Source organism: Nerophis lumbriciformis, linkage group LG15, assembly GCF_033978685.3.
Source record: "Nerophis lumbriciformis linkage group LG15, RoL_Nlum_v2.1, whole genome shotgun sequence".
NCBI classification, from domain to species: domain Eukaryota; kingdom Metazoa; phylum Chordata; class Actinopteri; order Syngnathiformes; family Syngnathidae; genus Nerophis; species Nerophis lumbriciformis.
In genome coordinates, this window is record NC_084562.2 from 40,494,240 (window position 1) to 40,517,218 (window position 22,979).

General features: G+C 42.0%; 1 protein-coding gene and 1 long non-coding RNA gene across 2 annotated transcripts in view; one reads left to right on the top strand and one right to left on the bottom strand.

Annotated features, from left to right (window-relative positions):
* LOC133616123 (uncharacterized) overlaps positions 1-11,131 on the top strand; it is a 36,017-nt gene extending 24,886 nt beyond the window's left edge. Inside the window, exons 2-3 of the long non-coding RNA XR_009816818.2 lie at positions 9,181-9,288; positions 10,950-11,131. This is a non-coding gene — a long non-coding RNA (uncharacterized lncRNA). The remainder of the gene's footprint in view (positions 1-9,180; positions 9,289-10,949) is intronic.
* Positions 473-2,969, bottom strand: LOC133615764 (telomere repeats-binding bouquet formation protein 2-like). Its single transcript, XM_061974538.1, has 5 exons — positions 2,822-2,969; positions 2,557-2,638; positions 2,350-2,489; positions 1,550-1,611; positions 473-532 (listed from the first exon to the last, which is right to left on the bottom strand). The coding sequence occupies exons 1-5, from the start codon at positions 2,883-2,885 to the stop codon at positions 473-475; spliced, it is 408 nt and encodes a 135-aa protein (XP_061830522.1). The 5' UTR covers positions 2,886-2,969.
* Positions 11,132-22,979: the final 11,848 nt, after the last annotated feature.

The window sequence follows — 22,979 nt, forward strand, 5'->3', positions numbered from 1 at the left end:
TTTCAAAAATACTTTACTTAACTACTACTAATTACTTAACTAGTAATAATAAATGATTAAATCAAAGTGGCTAAAGTAATAATATTGATTTACTAGTACATTATAATAAATATAAATAATAGATTACAAATCGTGTCTTGTCAGTGCGTTACACTGAGTGCAACGGAAATCACTGGGGTGATAGTAACGTAGCTCACGTGAACATTTTTGCTGGTTGTCCATGCTGATGAATCCTTAAGTGAAAATAGAGGACACATTATTAGATGAAATATAGACTTTGCCAGTCCAAAAAGAGTGGAAAAAAAAGTGTGAATGATAAATGTTTCACCTGGGAGAATGTTACTAAGAGGATCCTTACAACACAGTGCTGATGCAATTAATGGTTCAGTCCCACTGGAAGGAAAGGAACTACAGTGTATATATATATATATACTGTATTTTTTTTTTTAATGCAGTGTCTATTGTTTTACAGTCATATGCAAACACACCTGTCAATGCCACACTTTGCTTCTGCCCGGATGGTAAAACTTTCCTGACAACACAGTGAGGCAGACAGCGGTAACTAGTGATTGACTGTTAATAGGTTAACATAGGGATGTACTGATCAATCGGCCACCGATCGTTATTGGCCAATTTTTGTGAAAAAGTATGTGATTGGCCACAGCCCATTAATGCCTTTTAATGCCAATCATAGGCGTTGATCCTCTCTGGCTGACAAGTGGCTAGAAGCTAATTAGGGATCTCCACACACAATGTGAAGCAGCTACCCTTAACTAATAATAATCACCTCCATTGTGGCAAATGACTGAATTATTTAGCGTATTAATTATCATTATCAAGTATTACTCTCACTGGAGGTCGAGGCTAAACATGTTTAAAACACTTAAAGAAAGCCAGGAGAGAAGCATGCTCATAGCTCAGCTCGCCGCTAAACTAGCTTTAAGTACTTAATAAACACTAAGAAGTTTAGACGGAACCACATTGCAGCAGAAACTAAGCATCTATTAACAGGAAAATAATTAGTAGATTAATAAGAGTATAAAAAGAGAATATTATAACAACAGTTGTTGGTGTGTCAGCATTGTCACAGTTAGTACAAGACATGTAAGAGGAGGATCGGATCGACCCATACATTTGTGGTGTCGATATTAAGGGCAGTGTCAGTGGTATATGATCCATACTGAATCATCAGATCGATATTTTTATTTTCTCAAAAATAACCTCTTTTTGTTTTTGTTAATGTATACAAATGAATTCTCTGGACACAGGATGGCAAAACCAAAGGATTTAGCAGATAGTAGTTGTTGCTTTTTGTTTAGTTGTTGTGTTTTGCTCAAGCAATTGTATGTAATGAAAGTTTAAATATTGTGTTGATATTGTTAAATGTTCAATAGCACTCACCATAAATAGAAAAATGTACAGGTAATATGTGATTGGTATCGGCCGATCTCTTTCATGTATGATCGGTATCAGAACTGGCTGCATAAAATCTTAATCAGAACATACCGAGTTAAAACACACTGTCTTCATTATGTGTCATCAATCATACCCGTGCGCCTGGCTGGTCCTCTTCATACTCCCAAATAAACCTCCCAATCACGTTTCTCACTGCTGAAGTTACAATCAAAGAATACATTATTACTTACAGTATTGGTTGTGTATTCATGTATTATTTAAAGCAGTTATTGTGCTTGTCCTTAGGTGTGAATGCATTTTTGTAGTGGCTGGCAGAGTGATCCAAATATCATCAATATCAATGGCTGTATCAGTATCGGCTCAACACTAGCATGATTGGAATGAGATGGATACTTCCGAGTTATTGTCTATGGTTTACGCTTTGTTGTCTGTGTGTTTTTTTTATATTGTTGCATGGTTGATATTGTTATATTTATAACTGAGTGAAAAAAGCCAAATTATTTAAATAAGTAGTTAATGCTTTTGTTTAGTTTTATTCCACACATGCAAGTGCACTAATAGCTTGTTTTAAAATGTCTCTGACAATCTTGCACTTTCTGTTTTGGAAATGACAGGAATGTCTGTGCCACTGCTTAATAACTGTTTAATAAATACACTTTTGGTAAATTGACTTAGTTGTGATTTCCCTCTCTGCATGAAAGTTGAAAATGAACATATATTAATGCAGTATGAAGAAGAATGTTTTAATGTAGTCACATAGAATCATCATACTGCTGTGATTGTATGCATCAAGTGTTCATTCTAGGCTAAGGTAAAATATTGAGATATATATCGTGTATCGTGACATGGCCTAATAATATCGAGATATTAATAAAAGGCCATATCGCCCAGCCCTAGTTACACCATGATATAAAATAGTACAAACTTTCTCACCATCCTGCACTGGGACAGGAGGCAGCACATAGTGACCGATGCTGACCGACTTTATACTCTTTCGCTTCTGACATGCATTCAGGAAAAAGCTGTGAAAAACAGTAACCTTCTCCCACAGGTAAGCCTCACTCCTAAAAATCCTGATGGAAAATTTCAATAAAATACAGTTAAGAAAGGACATTATTTATCATTTATTGCGTTTCTCACCTGAGTGTATCAGGGTGTGTAGCATCTTCACTGAAAAGATAGTCTGCTGTTCTCCACCCTGTAAGTATTCCACACTCCAATACTGCAAGGCAAATTGTGTTATAAGGTATATTTTTACTTAGTTTAAACGTGTTCTGGAATATATGCAATAGAATATTTTTTAAGAGGGAACGTTGCATAACACAGTTAGCATAATGCTAGCTAGCTTATTAGTACTGTGTGAAGACATATTAAACAGGTAGCATACATAAACCACAACACTTACGCCAGAATTCGCGAAAAGTTGGTGACACACTATCCGAAAACCAAGCCTTCTTATTTGCGAACATCTCTACAAAGACCTCCTTCTGTTTAAAATACTTTTGTTCTCGTCAACACAACAATATTTTGCCCTGACTGCCGCTTCACCATTGGCACCTGACCTGAATGCCTCAGACGCCTTCACGTGCTTCGGAAAATGTCGTAGTTTTAACGACTCAATTAAACTTTGCTTTTAGACACATTATTATCACATATTTCTCTGTTAAAGCTATTTTTCCTTCCAATATGTTGCTGGATTTGTAAACATTTTTCTGAACATTATTTTTTCTACAAATAAACTCATTGATATAAAGTAGATGCTAAAATATGTTTTTGTCCAACAATAGCACTTGTATTTGGAAGTAAATTAGCATGTGTCATAAGATTTTCTATACTGTTTATTTATTTAATAATTTAATTAATTAATTTATTTATTAATTAATTTATTCATTCATTTATTAAATTTTTTATTGATTGGATTGATTTTATTCATGTATTTTATTTCTGTATGTTATTGCCGTGCTGCTAAAGAAAACGTTTATTTGGTTGCCAAGCACCTTTGAAATATAAATTATTTTCATTAGAAGTACCGTGGCAGGGAATTATAAAAAACAAATCCCAAACTGAAACTATTTTACACTGCATGAAATAAATGTGAACTACTGAAAACAAATAAACAAAAACATAGTTTTAACTGTTGAAATGTGCACTTGCTAATACAACAGTAGTATCTGCAGTACTACGTTTTACCGCTAGATGGTAGAATTTCACAAGGCAATTCTCAGGTTCAATGGAGCACCATCCTTGTGCACAACAAAGGGTTTGAGGTGTGAAAATGAACCTTGTTACCTCAGCATCACTGTCTGCCTTCAAATAAACCTAGGAACTCACTTTAAGCCATAATTAGCTCATATCAAACCGGTGAAAAAGGCATCTTAATTGACGATAGTGCACATTTAGCTGAAGGTTACAGCTGCCAGAGCGATAAAACATTCAATGCACGCTGTTATGTTGCCAAATAGCACTTGTTCACAACATCAACAGGGCATTGAAGTTCCAGAGCATCAACACTGGGGTTGTGTGCAGGTCAGGTGCATATCTATAACACCAAAGCTCACATTGCCTCCTCCACATCCACCCCAGTAATATCATGTGTTTTATAACAGTGCCAGTCTAGTAAAGAAGATATTGCAATGTCGGATGCGTTGCCAGGATGCGTCTGATCTATGTGATGTGCTTGTGAAGGCACAGCGCAATGTTCTTATTCCGTAAGCGTTTCAGGGTGTTTTCGCAATTGAGTTCCTCCACAATACACACGGCGTGTATACAATGAGGGGTCAAAGGGGCGCAAAGCAGCAATAACTCTGTTGCCTAGACAACATGGAAGCCACACCCTGTATTTTTCCCAACTCCCTCCTACCCATCATGTTATTTTCAGTATGCTCTTAGAAGAGAGTGTGGTTATTAAACACTCCCTCCATGTGAATTGAGTTGATCGTACAATATGTATAAATCCCCACTGATTGCTATTCATAAACAAAGCATTAGAATCACCCATTCCACACTATTGGTAAATGAAATATTGATGCTTTGACATGCAGTGTAGCAACAACGTATTGATTAAATATTGTTATACAGTATTGTTCTTTTACAGATTGAAGATGTGAACTGTTGGTATTAAACAACACAAGCAGTTTGAATTTCAAAAATACATTATCAGCTAAAATGCCTTCATTGTTATTAATCCACCTCTTTTCTATGACACTAACCTTCTCTCTGAGGATATATCCAGCAGTAATTCATATATCTTCACTTGTGTAAAAAATGGTTTACTTCATTGTCTGCTGCTGATTTTATCCACTAAGATTTCCTTCCCACTGGAGTGAGAGAATGTGCTGTTAGTTGAGCTGGCCCATCCATCCTATGTTTGTCATGGAGTCTAGATTACTGCTGTGTTACTGTCCATGTGATGGTGATTTTCATCTTTAAACAAATCGGCAGATTCTCAACTGGCCACATTTACTAAATATATATATTGTGCTATTTGAATTAGAACTATACCAGCAAATGTCTTTTTTTTTTTAAATACAAATATTTATACAAATCATGAAATTGCATGTATTATTAGTGGGCGTGTTGCATGTCATCTAGTAGACTAAATTTCAGTACAATTGGTAACAAAATGTATAGACAAAGTGTATTGACCTGTAGCCACAGGTCATGTGGTTGTTTCCCTGTGGTCTGTGTTTATTTCCGGTTTAGCGCTCCTATTTTTGTTTCAAATTTCTTTGTGTGTCGTCCTGCAGTGACTTGACCACGGAGTGCCGTTCTCCAACCTGCCTTTGTTTTGCGATGAGTGTTCCCACCTGCTGCGAACGCTAACCACAGTTCTTACGTGTAGGTGGATGCTGGATAATTGCTAAGTGTTGTGTTAATGCTAAATGTTTGCATTGCGTTGCTAACTGCATACTAGCCTGCACAGCTTTCCCTGTGCTTCTTGTGCGCTCCCTGCTGCACAACTCCTTGTGTTTTTGCCTTTGTTAAGAATTAAAAAAAAATTCTGTGTTCGTCGCCTCCTGTCTCTGCATCTTGAGGTCAAGAACTCCGCTACAGTGCCAAAATGTGACAACCCTATTTAAATGAGTATTTTAAGTGTGCTACACATGTTATGCCTATGGAGACATTAAAGGCCTACTGAAATGCGATTTTCTTATTTAAACGGGGATAGCAGGTCCATTCTATGTGTCATACTTGATCATTTCGCGATATTGCCATATTTTTGCTGAAAGGATTTAGTAGAGAACATCGACGATAAAGTTCGCAACTTTTGGTCGCTGAATGATAAGCCTTGCCTGTACCGGAAGTAGCAGACGATATGCACGTGACGTCACAGGTTGTGGAGCTCCTCACATCCGCACATTGTTTACAATCATGGCCACCAGCAGCGAGAGCGATTCGGACCAAGAAAGCGACGATTTCCCCATTAATTTGAGCGAGGATGAAAGATTTGTGGATGAGGAAAGTGAGAGTAAAGGACTAGAAGGCAGTGGGAGCGATTCAGATAGGGAAGATGCTGTGAGAGGAGGGTGGGACCTGATATTCAGCTGGGAATGACTAAAACAGTAAATAAACACAAGACATATATAAACTCTATTAGCCACAACACAACCAGGCTTATATTTAATATGCCACAAATTAATCCCGCATAACAAACACCTCCCCCCTCCCGTCCATATAACCCGCCAATACAACTCAAACACCTGCACAACACACTCAATCCCACAGCCCAAAGTACCGTTCACCTCCCCAAAGTTCATACAGCACATATATTTCCCCAAAGTTACGTATGTGACATGCACATAGCGGCACGCACGTACGGGCAAGCGATCAAATGTTTGGAAACCGCAGCTGCATGCGTACTCACGGTACCGCGTCTGTGCATCCAACTCAAAGTCCTCCTGTTAAGAGTCTCTGTTGTCCCAGTTCTCCACAAGCCAATGGTAAAGCTTGACTGTCATCTTTCGGGAATGTAAACAATGAAACACCGGCTGTGTTTTCTGGCACAACAGTCAGGGGGTGCATTCCAAGGCGGGGGTGCGTTATCCGGCACAACACCTGCCGCAATACACCGCTTCCCACTTACAGCTTTTTTCTTTGCTGTCTCCATTGTTTATTGAAAAAACTGCAAAAGATTCACCAACACAGATGTCCAGAATACTGTGGAATTTTGCGATGAAAACAGACGACCTAATAGCTGGCCAACATGCTGTCCCAAAATGTCCTCTACAATCCGTGACGTCACGCGCAGACGTCCTCATACCGAGACGTTTTCAGCAGGATATTTCGCGCAAAATTTAAAATTGCACTTTAGTAAGCTAACCCGGCCGTATTGGCATGTGTTGCAATATTAAGATTTCATCATTGATATATAAACTATCAGACTGCGTGGTCAGTAGTAGTGGGTTTCAGTAGGCCTTTAATTTAGCTTCACAATAATGACATTATATGCTCCAGCAATCCAGCATTTGCTGTTTCTTTATGTTGTGCAATATGCAGCACACACCACCCTTGTGGACAAAATAGAATCAAGATCCAAGATTCAAACAACAGATCCCACGCCGAAGTTTAGGTGCACTTTGGGAGGCTCCGCTGCACTGATTATGCGTCTGAAATGATCCAAAAATGCATGTAAGTATATGCATGAAAATGTATGTTGCAAGTGTTTTCATATGAGAGCTATATTATAGGGGATATATGATTTTATCCTCCATTTAAAACTCTTCCTTGTGATGTACAGTATATGTATTGGATATGCTTTGATAGAAATTGTGCATAAATTTGACTCAAGTCACATATATACCCTGTTTTTTGAGGTTGTCTGCAAGATGTCCATGTTCCTAGATTGCAAATGAAACCACGCCTACCCTCTACAAAAATCTAAATGTATCATTTGAAAATATGTATCTTGAAGTTGCCACCTCTATTTTGGACACTGTCAAAATTAAACTGCATTCAAATTACCGTATTTTCCGCACTATAAGCCGCACCTAAAAACCACAAATTTTCTCAAAAGCTGACAGTGCGGCTTATAACCCGGTGCGCCTTATATATGGATTAATATTCATTTTCATAAAGTTTAGGTCTCGCAACTACGGTAAACAGCCGCCATCTTTTTTCCCCGTAGAAGAGGAAGCGCTTCTTCTTCTACGATAAGCAATCGCCAAGGTAAACACCCGCCCCCGTAGAAGAGGAAGCGCTTCTTCTTCTACGGTAAGCAACCGCCAAGGTAAGCACCCGCCCCCATAGAAGAAGCACGCGGATATTACGTTTCATTTCATTTGTGTGTTTCTGTAAAGACCACAAAATGGCTCCTACTAAGAGACACGCGTACAACGCAGAACTCAACCCAACTTTTTAATTCAGACACCGAAGAAGAAGAATTCGAGGGATTTATGGATGAGGAATAACTTCAGAAAGTGAGCTTTAAATGTTTATTTTGTGTGTTGTTTAACATTAACGTTCGAGCAACGTTGAGTTATTGATGTTGCTATTGCTCTGCACTATTTTGAGTGTTACTATTTTTGTGATTGCACATTTGCACATTACATTTTGGGAGTGAACAGAGTTGTTAGAACGCTGGTTTGTAATATATTATTAAAGTTTGACTGACCTATCGGACTGTTTTTTTGACAGTGATTCCCAGAGCCCAAAAAAAGTCTGCGGGCTATAGAGCGTTTTCTATTCGGGCTCCAGTACTATGGAATGCCCTCCCGGTAACAATTAGAGATGCTACCTCAGTAGAAGCATTTAAGTCCCATCTTAAAACTCATTTGTATACTCTAGCCTTTAAATAGCCCCCCTGTTGGACCAGTTGATCTGCCGTTTCTTTTCTTTTCTCCTCTGCTCCCCTTTTCCTTGAGGGGGGGGGGGGGCACAGGTCCGGTGGCCATGGATGAAGTGCTGGCTGTCCAGAGTCGGGACCCGGGGTGGACCGCTCGCCTGTGCATCGGCTGGGAACATCTCTACGCTGCTGACCCGTCTCCGCTCGGGATGGTGTCCTGCTGGCCCCACTATGGACTGGACTCTTACTATTATGTTGGATCCACTATGGACTGGACTCTCACAATATTATGTCAGACCCACTCGACATCCATTGCTCTCGGTCTCCCCTAGAGGGGGGGGGTTACCCACATATGCGGTCCTCTCCAAGGTTTCTCATAGTCATTCACATCGACGTCCCACTGGGGTGAGTTTTTCCTTGCCCGTATGTGGGCTTTGTACCGAGGATGTCGTTGTGGCTTGTGCAGCCCTTTGAGACACTTGTGATTTAGGGCTATATAAATAAAGATTGATTGATTGATTGATTGACATTCCCTTTAGCGCAGCGTAGGTGCGGCTTATAACCCGGTGCGGCTTAAAGGTGAACAAAGTTTTGAAATATGCCATTCATTGAAGGTGCGGCTTATAACCCGGTGCGGCTTATAGTGCGGAAAATACGGTATATAGATTCACCCGGTCACAACATCACAACATGAGGTACACATCACAGGCTCCAATTGGATACAGACTTGCATAAAAAAAAGCTACTGCCAACAGCATTTATGTAACTGCGAGTCGCACGTCCGTGTTATTGTGCGCATATTATCATCATGATTAGATGGAAATAATACTTTATCTCACCTTTTCCTTGAAGCCTCCTCAAACCAAATGGTAATGTCGCTGCCTTTTTCCGTCAGAGTTCAGTGGTTAATCTAATTTTGTCGTCGCCCAAATGCTCTGGAAAAATAAACATGGAAGAATTCATTTAATGTATTTATTTTATAGATATAGAGCAGGCTGGAGGGCATGAAATGAGAAGGACTACACAGGAGGCCTCAGCTGTGTATGTTCAGCAGAGGGCTTTTCGACACAAAGGAGCCTGATCTACTAAAGGTTTGCATGTACTAAAACACCTGCAAACTTGATAGCACACACAAAGCTGATCTACTAAACTCATGTAAAGAGGGTTGCGTCTCTTAAAGGCCTACTGAAACCCACTACTACCGACCACGCAGTCTGATAGTTAATATATCAATGATGAAATCTTAACATTGCAACACATGCCAATACGGGTTAGTTTACTGAAGTGCAATTTTAAATTTCGCGCAAAATATCCTGCTGAAAACGTCTCGGTATGATGACGTCACGGATTGTGGAGGACATTTTGGGACAGCATGGTGGCCAGCTATTAAGTCGTCTGTTTTCATCGCAAAATTTCACAGTATTCTGGACATCTGTGTTGGTGAATCTTTTGCAATTTGTTCAATGAACAATGGAGACAGCAAAGAAGAAAGCTGTAGGTGGGAAGCGGTGTATTGCGGCCGACTTCAGCAACAACACAAACACAGCCGGTGTTTCATTGTTTACATTCCCGGAAGATGACAGTCAAGCTTTACCATTGGCCTGTGGACAACAGAGACTCTTACCAGGAGGACTTTGAGTTGGATAAGCAGACACGGTACCGTGAGTACGCATGCAGCTGCGGCTTCCAAACATTTGATCGCTTGCCCGTACGTGCGTGCCGCTATGTGCATAACTTTGGGGACTTTGGGCAAATATATGTGCTGTATGAACTTTGGGGAGGTGAACGGTACTTTGGGCTGTGGGATTGTGCAGGTGTTTGAGTTGTATTGGCGGGTTATATGGATGGGAGGGGGGAGGTGTTTGTTATGCAGGATTAATTTGTGGCATATTAAATATAAGCCTGGTTGTGTTGTGGCTAATAGAGTATATATATATGTCTTGTGTTTATTTACTGTTTTAGTCATTCCCAGCTGAATATCAGGTCCCACCCGCCTCTCACAGCATCTTCCCTATCTGAATCGCTCCCACTGCCCTCTAGTCCTTCACTCTCACTTTCCTCATCCACAAATCTTTCATCCTCGCTCAAATTAATGGGGAAATCGTCGCTTTCTCGGTCCGAATCGCTCTCGCTGCTGGTGGCCATGATTGTAAACAATGTGCAGATGTGAGGAGCTCCACAACCTGTGACGTCACGCTACTCGTCTGCTACTTCCGGTACAGGCAAGGCTTTTTTATCAGCGACCAAAAGTTGCGAACTTTATCGTCGATGTTCTCTACTAAATCCTTTCAGCAAAAATATGGCAATATCGCGAAATGATCAAGTATGACACATAGAATGGACCTGCTATCCCCGTTTAAATAAGAAAATCGCATTTCAGTAGGCCTTTAAATGTCAATCGAGGAGGTGGTCTGAGAAGTAAAAGAATAGCCACATTCAAATGTTGTCAATATTCACTGTTTTATCGTTCATATTGATATTGTAAATCCCACATTCTTTATTTTCATATACATTCTTGTCCAATTCAGTTAAAAAAATTAAAATTCCACTCCGTATTTGAGGTGATCTGTCATAACGGTTTTAAAACTCTATCATATATTACTGTGTTTTTGTATGAGTGTTCCTGGAAAAAAAGGGACCAAAGCACACATATACTGTATACATTTCTTTACTCCATACATTTATTACATAAATTGACCAGTTTAGACCAGTTGACCTGCCGCTTTTCAGTCCAAATCTGCCCTGCTTCCAGGTGTATACCAGTATACCAGTTGGCCACGGATAATTTCTGGCGACGTACCTGTCTGGAAGCAGCGCTAACTGTCCCAAGTCGTGACCTGGGGTGGACCACACCTCCATGTATCAGTGGTGACGTTTCTGCGTTGTTGGCTTGTCTACATGGAAGAAGATCCCCATACGACCCTCTGCTGGCTTCCCGATGTACTGGATTCTCACATCATCATGAATGTTAACAATTTAATAATTGTACCCACTCGGCTTACATTGCAGCTTGTCACCCAGGAAGGGGGTCTCCACATCTGCGGCCTCTACCCAAGGTTTCTCCTTTTTCCTATCTTGAGCTTTTGAAGTTTTTTCTTGCCCGGTACCCTAATCAATCAATAAATCAATCAATCAATTATTCACAAATTGCAATCACCAAGTAGTCAATCATTGGGATTGTTCAGCAAAGATTTGTGATGATGCAAAACGGTGAATTTTCCTTCACCCACCTGCCATTTGAATTTTCACTCAGCGAAAACAAGTGCTTTCTCCCTGCAGCACAACCAGACACATCAAAGCAGTGGGCTTCAAAATCGCAGGTGTTGAAGGATTAAGGGCCACCGCAGGACGGGGTGTTATTGTCCATATCATCTTTGATGTGCTGTCTCTTTCACTCACTCATGTTTGGAACCTGGAATTGGGATTGACAGCCTCAGAGTGACCATCGTCATGAACATAAATGTGATGTGTCATTGCTCTCACGCAGATTACAAGAATCTGTGCGGGGGGAAAACTTCATAAAAAAAATCATAAATCCTTGTCCAGGTTAGTGACAGTCATGTCATGTGACAGCTGGAGGTGTGGACCAATAGTTGATCATAAAGTGATAGAAACATGACAGTATTCATTTGGGGTTTGTCTCATATTTTGTGCCTGATATGTTTCAAGTCAAGGTTACTTAAATGCCAGACTGTAAAAAAAAAAAATCCTATTTTTATGGTTGATTTACTGTAAATTTCTACTGTAATTTTTCAATTTTTTTTAAATAGTTTAAAAACTGTAGAATTGAAGAAATTATCTGTAAATAAACAATCCGCCTGTTATTTTATATGCCAGTAATAAACTATGTATATTTCTTTTTTTTTTTTTTTACAGAAAAATGCCAAATTATACATAGCATTTTCTGTTTTCTTAAATTACGTTCAAATTCATGTACAATTACAGTAATTATCTTTCATTAAATATGTAGCTTGTTATATAAAAGACTATGTTTCAAATAATAATAATAATAATTAAAAAATATCAATGGCATATCAAATACAATTTAAATAAAAATTGAATGCCTCTTTTCTATTTGCAGCCTTCTGAGGTAAATATCAACATTAATTTTTTCCACAGGCTAATAAATTTGAAAATAAAATAACAATGAATAAACCAACCATTCAGGACTTTAAACTACTCAGTTTGCAACACACTGATCTAATCTGATGTGCCCAAGCTGTCAAGTTGTGTTGGTGACGAACCCCAAGATGCAGAGATGACGGCAGACATTGAGCGAGAAAACATGATTTAATACTATAGCAAAAAAACAAACAAAAGGGTAAAAACAAAAGGCGCGCACAAGGCGGAGAACAAACTTGGCTATGAACTAAAATAGCACAAAGGCTAACTGTCGACAAGAAACAAAAACACTTACTGTGACACGAAGGAACTATGACATGAGCAGAGTGAACAAAAGTAGACAGAGCTACAGCGACAAGTATTAAGACAGGTAGTAGTGACATCGACAATGACAATAATCCAGCACTGACTGGAGGGGAAGGCAGGTTTAAATAGCAGCTGGCTGATTGACACCAGGTGTGGCCAGGTGCCAATCAGCCACAGCTGAGGGGAAGCAGCACTCAGGGAGACAATCAGGAAACAGAACCAAAACAAGAGCGCTGACAGGAAATACTACACACACAGAGGAAAAACTAAAACACAACCAAACTGTCAGGGGCAAGCCTGACACAAGCCAGATACCTGGCATCTTTTCTTGAATGCTAGTTCATTAATGTCGGGGCTCAGGCTTTGAGCTGAGGCAACCTTCATTATCGAACGAAGGTGTTCATCAGTTATTATATCTCGTTCACTCGGACCACAGTCTTGGGGGCGTGCCTTAAATGCACTGACTTTAACATACTCTACGAGCTATCGTCACGTCCGCTTTTCATCATTTCTAACATCGTTCAGACCCAGTCACAAGATATGCGCGGCTTCTGTACGCACACACGAGTGAATGCAATGCATACTTTATCAACAGAGATACAGGTTACACTGAGGGTTACAGTATAAAAAACTTTAACACTTAGAAATACATGCCACACTGTGAATCCACACCAAACAAGAATGACAAACACATTTCGGGAGAACATCCGCACCGTAACACAACATAAACACGACAGAACAAATACCCAGAATCCTTTGCAGCACTAACTCTTCCGGGATGCTACAAAATACACCCCCGCTAACACCAACTGAGGACAGAGCACCATTAGACGGGGGTGTGGCAGTGCTGACGGCGAGACACAGCTGGCAGGTGATTAGATTTCACAGGTGGTACATGTTAATCTAATCATCTGTTGTCTTTAACAACAAGCGGCCGGGAGCAGAGGGGAAGAAAGGATACGGACGTGACTGAAAAGTCACGTTTTGCGAGAGAAAACTTTTGATAAAAACATATGATCATTAAAACTCTGTTAAAACCTGCGCGCTTGGATCCTGTGAAGTGTCTGTCAGTGGGACCGCTAGGAAGCGACTTCCACAATGGCATATGTGTCAAAATATTGGAGTGTTTTTGAAAGTTAGTTTGAATTGTGCAAGCAAATAATTAACTGTGATTAATCAAAATTTTAAAAAGTGATTCACTTGATTAAAAAAAGCAGCACTAGTAATTACAAAATAGGTTGATATACTGTAGCAGCCCAAGACAGAAAGAGAAAAGTTGTGTGTTCAGGTAAGTGTCTCACGGTTTGTGCAGCTGCCAGACGAAGTGTGAACGTTATTGTCCCCTCAGTTACTTGCATCCACAATGAGTCATCTTTTGGAGTCTGGAGGATGGACTCACTGACTGATGGCCGCTCCTTATGCCTCACAACTGGCTGAACACCAGCCATCTACAGTACAACAACGACCTGACCTCTAGTTCTGTTTCAAATGTTTATTTTTTATTTTTTTAATTATACTCTCCAAGATTAAAATCATGCATTTAAGTTCCGTCACTGGCAGCAATGCTCGTGCATATACCGTATGAGGCATGCTTCGGTGTATATGCCAGGCAATCATTCTCCATAATTAAAAAATGTCCAGCGAGTTTCTGCACATTCATTATCTTTAATTATTTCAGTTTAAACCAAAGGCTTATGCCATTTAATCAGAGTAATAGCGTGGCGACTGCTGGTCTTTCAAAAAGGAGAAGCTCATTTTCAGCTCTTCTCTAAACACATAAGAAATATATTAAAAGAGTCAGGAACACTGTTTCTCTTAAGTTACTATATTTTAAACAATATTTAAACATATATTCACTCTGTGGTTGTCTCTCATATTGAATTTTGCTTCACAAACTGGATGTTTTTTAGGTGCAACAGTTTTCAAACCCATTGACAAGTTATATAATAGAGCGATTAATATATTTGTCAGAAAACCTTCTTCTAATCATCATTGTAAAGTTTTTACAGAAATGTGAGTTTTTACACAATGAAAACCTGAAAGTATTCAAAATTGCTATTTTATATATGCTTCCAACCATAATATGGAATACATCCATAAGGTCCTAAAAAGAACCAGGTCGGGGATCATAGATTATTGCAGGGTGCAAGAAAGAAAAAATCTCTTAAAATGTTTCGTAGATTCATAAAATATATTTTTTTTCCAATTTTTCCGAAAATGTAAACGTCTTTATATATACATGAGCATTTAGCCAATACACTGTCATATAGTTGAATGTGAATAAATAATGACATAAAACATGAATAAATAATTATATTATTATTTTCATGTCAGCATTTAAGATACTTAGCGATCAGCACTGTAGTTGTCAGCTAGCGATTAGCACTCTAGCTGTCAGCTAGCGATTAACGCGCTGCTTGCCAGCTAGCTATTAGCAGCAAAATACTGTTATAATTTGAATATCATTAGTATTGCACAAAAACAAGGTACCTAGAATTGGTAAGTGGAATGTTTTGGTCTTGTGCGACGGTCATGGCCTTGGTCTTCTCTTGGCTTATACGTAGGCCGACTTTTTCCCCTTGCTCATGCAGATTGTTGGTAAATTTTTGGAGCGCAGCGTAGAAATGGCTAAGCAGAGCCAAGTCGTCCGCAAAGTCCAGATCTGCCTGTCTGTCCCCTCCCCACTTAATGCCGAGGTTTGCTCCGATGACAGACTTCCTCATGACAAAGTCTATGACAATGATGAACAGTAAGGGAGACAAGATGCAACCCTGTGTTACCCCGGTCACAATGTCAAAGTCATCGGTTGGGCTGTTGATGGTTTTCACTCGACAGGTGGAGTTGTGGTACAGGGCTCTGAAGATGTTGACATAGGCATAGAGTACGTTGAGAACTTCATGTATCTTGGAAGCAACATGTCAAACACAGGAGACGCAGAAAAGGATGTACAGACCAGAATCGGAAAAGCTGCAGGAGTCTTCCAACGCCTCCGGAACATCTGGTCATCAAAATCTATCAGTACGTCCACAAAGCTGCGCCTCTATATGTCAGTGGTCATCCCTACAGTGACCTATGCCTGTGAGATGTGGATGAAGACATCAATCATTACTAACAAGCTGGATGTCTTCCACCGACGGTGCCTCAGATACATCTGGAGGATCTCATGGAGAGACCACATCACCAATGAAGAGGTGATGAGAAGGGCAGGGGTAGTACCATTGTCTGACATAGTCTCTGACATGAGAAGGAGAATGGCTGGACACGTACTCCGACTGCCAAGAGAGAGACCGGCAAGTGTGGCAATGGACTGGGTGCTAGAAGCGGGAAAGAGGAAGAGAGGACGGCCAAAGAAGACGTGGAGACAAACAGCCAAGGAAGACCTGAGAGAGATGGGAGTCAGCTGGCATGGAGCAAGAAGGGTCGCCAGTGACCGGAACAAATGGAGGGGACTCGTCGCCCAATGTTCCAACAGCAATGGGAGGAACTAAATCTAAGTCTAAGAATGGGTAACAATAAACTAACAAACGCAACGTTTTTCTTAAATTAGGACATATCTATGACTATTATGCTTTTATTTTAAAGCCTATTTTGCACTTAAAATGAGGACACAGTGTGCATGTTTTAATGCTGTGTAACTAGACAGTAGTTATGTTGTCGTTTCACGCTGCTTAGCAATAATGATGAAGTTAAAGGCCTACTAAAACCCACTACTACCAACCACGCAGTCTGATAGTTTAAATATCAATGATGAAATCTTAACATTGCAACACATGCCAATACGGGTTAGCTTACTAAAGTGCAATTTTAAATTTCGCGCGAAATATCCTGTTGAAAACGTCTCGGTATGATGACGTCTGGGCGTGACGTCACGGATTGTAGAGGACATTTTGGGACAGCATGGTGGCCAGCTATTAAGTCGTCTGTTTTCATCGCAAAATTCCACAGTATTCTGGACATCTGTGTTGGTGAATCTTTTGCAATTTGTTCAATGAACAATGGAGACAGCAAAGAAGAAAGCTGTAGGTGGGAAGCGGTGTATTGCGGCAGATGTTGTGCCGGATAACGCACCCCCACCGTAGAATGCACCCCCTGACTGTTGTGCCGGATAACACAGCCGGTGCTTCATTGTTTACATTCCCGGAAGATGACAGTCAAGCTTTACCATTGGCCTGTGGAGAACTGGGACAACAGAGACTCTTACCAGCTGCGGCTTCCAAACATTTGATCGCTTGCCCATACGTGCGTGCCGCTGTGTGCATGTCACGTACGTAACTTTGGGGACTTTGGGGAAATATATGTGCTGTATGAACTTTGGGGAGGTGAACAGTACTTTGGGCTGTGGGATTGAGTGTGTTGTGCAGGTGTTTGAGTTGTATTGGCGGATTATATGGACGGGAGGGGGGAGGTGTTTGTTATGCGGGATTCATTTGTGGCATTTTAAATATAAGCCTGGTTGTGTTGTGGCTAATAGAGTTTATATATGTCTTGTGTTTATTTACTGTTTTAGTCATTTCCAGCTGAATATCAGGTCCCACCCGCCTCTCACAGCATCTTCCCTATCTGAATCGCTCCCACTGCCCTCTAGTCCTTCACTCTCACTTTCCTCATCAACGAATCTTTCATCCTCGCTCAAATTAATGGGGAAATCGTCGCTTTCTCGGTCCGAATCACTCTCGTGGCCATGATTGTAAACAATGTGCAGACTTGAGGAGCTCCACAACCTGTGATGTCACGCGCATATCGTCTGCTACTTCCGGTACAGGCAAGGCTTTTTTATCAGCGACCAAAAGTTGCGAACTTTATCGTCGATGTTCTCTACTAAATCCATCCATCCATCCATCCATCTTCTTCCGCTTATCCGAGGTCGGGTCGCGGGGGCAGCAGCTTAAGCAGGGAAGCCCAGACTTCCCTCTCCCCAGCCACTTCGTCCAGCTCTTCCTGTGGGACCCCGAGGCGTTCCCAGGCCAGCCGAGAGACATAGTCTTCCCAACGTGTTTTGGGTCTTCCCCGCGGCCTCCTACCGGTGGGACGTGCCCTAAACACCTCCCTAGGGAGGCGTTCGGGTGGCATTCTGACCAGATGCCCGAACCACCTCATCTGGCTCCTCTCGATGTGGAGGAGCAGCGGCTTTACTTTGAGCTCCTCCCGGATGGCAGAGCTTCTCACCCTATCTCTAAGGGAGAGCCCCGCCACCCGGCGGAGGAAACTCATTTCGGCCGCTTGTACCCGTGATCTTGTCCTTTCGGTCATAACCCAAAGCTCATGACCATAGGTGAGGATGGGAACGTAGATCGACCGGTAAATTGAGAGCTTTGCCTTCCGGCTCAGCTCCTTCTTCACCACAACGGATCGATACAGCGTCCGCATTACTGAAGACGCCGCACCGATCCGCCTGTCGATCTCACGATCCACTCTTCCCCCACTCGTGAACAAGACTCCGAGGTACTTGAACTCCTCCACTTGGGGCAAGATCTCCTCCCTAACCCGGAGATGGGACTCCACCCTTTTCCGGGCGAGAACCATGGACTCGGACTTGGAGGTGCTGATTCTCATCCCAGTCGCTTCACACTCAGCTGCGAACCGATCCAGTGAGAGCTGAAGATCCTGGCCAGATGAAGCCATCAGGACCACATCATCTGCAAAAAGCAGAGACCTAATCCTGCAGCCACCAAACCAGATCCCCTCAACGCCTTGACTGCGCCTAGCAATTCTGTCCATAAAAGTTATGAACAGAATCGGTGACAAAGGGCAGCCTTGGCGGAGTCCAACCCTCAATGGAAACGTGTCCGACTTACTACCGGCAATGCGGACCAAGCTCTGGCACTGATCATACAGGGAGCGGACTGCCACAATCAGACAGTCCGATACCCCGTACTCTCTGAGCACTCCCCACAGGACTTCCCGAGGGACACGGTCGGGTCGAATGCCTTCTCCAAGTCCACAAAACACATGTAGACTGGTTGGGCAAACTCCCATGCACCCTCAAGGACCCTGCCGAGAGTATAGAGCTGGTCCACAGTTCCACGACCAGGACGAAAACCACACTGTTCCTCCTGAATCCGAGGTTCGACTATCCGGCGTAGCCTCCTCTCCAGTACACCTGAATAGACCTTACCGGGAAGGCTGAGGAGTGTGATCCCACGATAGTTAGAACACACCCTCCGGTTCCCCTTCTTAAAGAGAGGAACCACCACCCCGGTCTGCCAATCCAGAGGTACCGCCCCCGATGTCCACGCGATGCTGCAGAGTCTTGTCAACCAAGACAGCCCCACAGCATCCAGAGCCTTAAGGAACTCCGGGCGGATCTCATCCACCCCCGGGGCCTTGCCACCGAGGAGTTTTTTAACTACCTCAGCAACCTCAGCCCCAGAAATAGGAGAGCCCACCACAGACTCCCCAGGCACTGCTTCCTCATAGGAAGACGTGTTGGTGGGATTGAGGAGGTCTTCGAAGTATTCCCTCCACCGATCCACAACATCCGCAGTCGAGGTCAGCAGAACACCATCCTCACCATACACGGTGTTGATAGTGCACTGCTTCCCCTTCCTGAGGCGGCGGATGGTGGACCAGAATTGCTTCGAAGCCGTCCGGAAGTCGTTTTCCATGACCTCACCGAACTCCTCCCATGTCCGAGTTTTTGCCTCTGCGACCGCTGAAGCCGCACACCGCTTGGCCTGTCGGTACTTGTCCGCTGCCTCAGGAGTCCTATGAGCCAAAAGAACCCGATAGGACTCCTTCTTCAGCTTGACGGCATCCCTCACCGCCGGTGTCCACCAACGGGTTCTAGGATTACCGCCACGACAAGCACCAACTACCTTGCGGCCACAGCTCCAATCAGCCGCCTCGACAATAGAGGCGCGGAACATGGTCCATTCGGACTCAATGTCCAGCACCTCCCTCGTGACATGTTCAAAGTTCTTCCGGAGGTGGGAATTGAAACTCTCTCTGACAGGAGACTCTGCCAGACGTTCCCAGCAAACCCTCACTATGCGTTTGGGCCTGCCAGGTCTGTCCGGCATCTTCCCCCACCATCGCAGCCAACTCACCACCAGGTGGTGATCGGTAGAAAGCTCCGCCCCTCTCTGCACCCGAGTGTCCAAAACATGAGGCCGCAAATTCGATGACACAACTACAAAGTCGATCATGGAACTGCGGCCTAGGGTGTCCTGGTGCCAAGTGCACATATGGACACCCTTATGTTTGAACATGGTGTTCGTTATGGACAATCTGTGACGGGCACAAAAGTCCAATAATAAAACACCGCTCGGGTTCAGATCCGGGCAGCCATTCTTCCCAATCACGCCTCTCCAGGTTTCACTGTCGCTGCCAACATGAGCATTGAAGTCCCCCAGTAGAACGAGGGAATCCCCCGAGGGAGCACTCTCAAGTACTCCCTCGAGTGAATCCAAAAAGGGTGGGTACTCTGAGCTGCGGTTTGGCGCGTAAGCAGGACCCGTTCCCCCACCCGAAGGCGGAGGGAAGCTACCCTCTCGTCCACCGGGTTGAACTCCAACGTACAGGCTCTGAGCCGGGGGGAAACAAGAATTGCCACCCCAGCCCGTCGCCTCTCACTGCCGGCAACGCCAGCTACTAAATCCTTTCAGCAAAAATATGGCAATATCACAAAATGATCAAGTATGACACATAGAATGGACCTGCTATCCCCGTTTAAATAAGAAAATCGCATTTCAGTAGGCCTTTAATGATACTACAACACATGTCGACATTAACAGAGCGATTTTTGTGTACAGTATGTTGAGGTAAAATTAAGCAAGAACTTTTTAGTAAAAATATGAGTTTGTCGACATTGACGGGTGGTCGACATAAGTGGGTTTGTCTGTATTTGTCCTAGCATTTGGTGCCTGTAACAAGTCTGAAACAGAAATAGCCTCTGCGTCCTGTTTTTCCATCTCCAATAAAATTATGTAAGCAGAGGAGAGACTTTTAAGAAATATTATTATAATTAGACATCTGGATTCTCTCTTATCCTCATGATGCTGTGTGATGTGGAGACCTGTTTCATCTTGTATAACCCGTACAGGATGATGCTATCTAAACATAAGTCCCTTCGTTTACTCATAAGGCACACACACTTTTCGGTTTTCTATACCAAGGTTTGGACTCTAAAAGCGTTTTATAATGAAATAGACATACTGTTTTAGAATTGTATAAATGTCGAGGCAAAAACAACACAATCATTTACAATATTGATGACACAGTCATTAATATCTGATGGTGTAGTATGAAATGTTGACACTTACCAAATCCTTACAGGAGGGAGGATGAGGCTAATATTTTTCTACTATGGCATTAAGATTAACTAAAAATGATTAATTAAGATTAACCTGACGTATTGTGTTCCGAAGGAATGTAATATTTCTTGATGCTAATTAATAATATTTTTCATTTCTTTTTTTTTTCCCGTTTATTCATTTATTTCAGGCAGTGACATAAAAAAGTACAAGGTAGACAACACATCATAATATAAATTAATATAATGCAAAAGGTAATGTACAGTATGTAAGCATGATGATCCAGTTTTGCCTGAAAGGGAGTGGGAAGAAGAAAACTTATTTAATCCCACCCCCAGTTCTCCATTCAGTGATTATTCCATTGAGTTTCACAGTTACTTTGTTTAAGGATTACAACACAAATGTTGTATCATGGTGGCATTACCACAGTTAACAATAATCATTACACTATAACAATAATTTGTATCAACAATGTAGGAAGAATGAACAATACCAACAATGGTAAGGGACAAAATACCAACAATGGTAATAGACAACATAGTAACAATGGTAAAGAAACATTGAGCACATGTTAACACTTTGAGACAGAGTACAACAGCAAGTCAAATTAAAGACCGTCATCTCTGTATTTGAACCCAACCCGATGTTTGTATAATAGTTTAAATCGATTAGTAGTTTGGCATTGCTTGTGTTGTAAGTCCAGTTTGTTCCATAGTTTTACAGACTTACTTACAGTATTACTCGCATGCACATTTTTTTTCATCTAACTCTTGACTTGATCAACTGACTATATCGATCTCCCCATCATATTGCGCAGGAGAGGGGGGCAGAGTAGAAAAGAGAGACAGCAGATCAACTGGTCTAAAAAGGGGTCTATTTAATGGCTCAAAAATACAAATGAGTTTTAAGATGGGACTTAAATGCTTCTACTGAGGTAGCATCTCTAACTGTTACCGGTAGGACATTCCAGTATACTGGAGCCTGAATAGAAAACGCTCTATAGCCCTTAGACTTTTTTTTGGCCCTGGGAATCACTAATAAGCCGGAGTTCTTAGAACACAGATTTCTGGCCAGGCATATGGTACAATTCAATCAGCCAAATAGGATGGAGCTCGACCGTTTAGTATTTTATACGTAAGTAGTAAAGCCTTAAAGTCGCATCTTAAGTGCACAGGAAGCCAATGCAAGTGAGCCAGTATAGGCGTAATATGATCAAACTTTCTTGTTCTTGTCAAAAGCCTAGCAGCCGCATTTTGTACCAACTGTAATCTTTTAATGCTAGATAGACATAGGGAGGCCCGAAAATAATACGTTACAGTAATCGAGACGAGACGTAACGAACGCATGAATAATGATCTCAGCGTCGCTAGTGGACAAAATGGGACACATTTTTGCGATATTACGGAGATGAAAGAAGGCTGTTTTAGTAACACTCTTAATGTGTGACTCAAATGAGAGAGTTGGGTATAAGATAATACCCAGATTCTTTACCGAGTCGCTTTGTGTAATTGTTTGGTTGTCAAATGTTAAGGTGGTATTATTAAATAGGTGGCGGTGTCTAACAGGACCGATAATCAGCATTTCCGTTTTCTTAGTGTTAAGAAACAAAAATTTGCTGGACGTCCATTGTTTGATTTCATTTAGACATGCACTCCCTCTGATTCTTTTTCCCTGTAGGTTCCATGTTAGTGCTTGTTTGGTGATTGATTTATTGGGTTTTCTGAGTGTGTGGCCTATCCAGCTCCACTTCCTTCTCCTGATTTGCAGTTCCACTGGTTCTTGTTTGGTGAGTTCCCACAGGTTGGCATTGGTGATGGTGTCTGGCCAGTAGACTCCTAGGACCCGACAGAGGCAACGGTTTATGAATGTCTGTAGTTTAGTGAGTATGCTATTGGTGGTTTTCCATGTTTCTGATCCGTACAGCAGGATGGATTTGACATTTAAGTTAAAGGTTTTACAATCGGGCGGAAGGAGGCGTACACCGATTTTAGCTAAGATAGGCTCCAGCGCCCCCCGCAACCCCAAAGGGAATAAGCGGTAGAAAATGGATGGATGGATGGATGGATGGAGTTAAAGATTTTCAGTTTGGTTTTGAGAGAAAT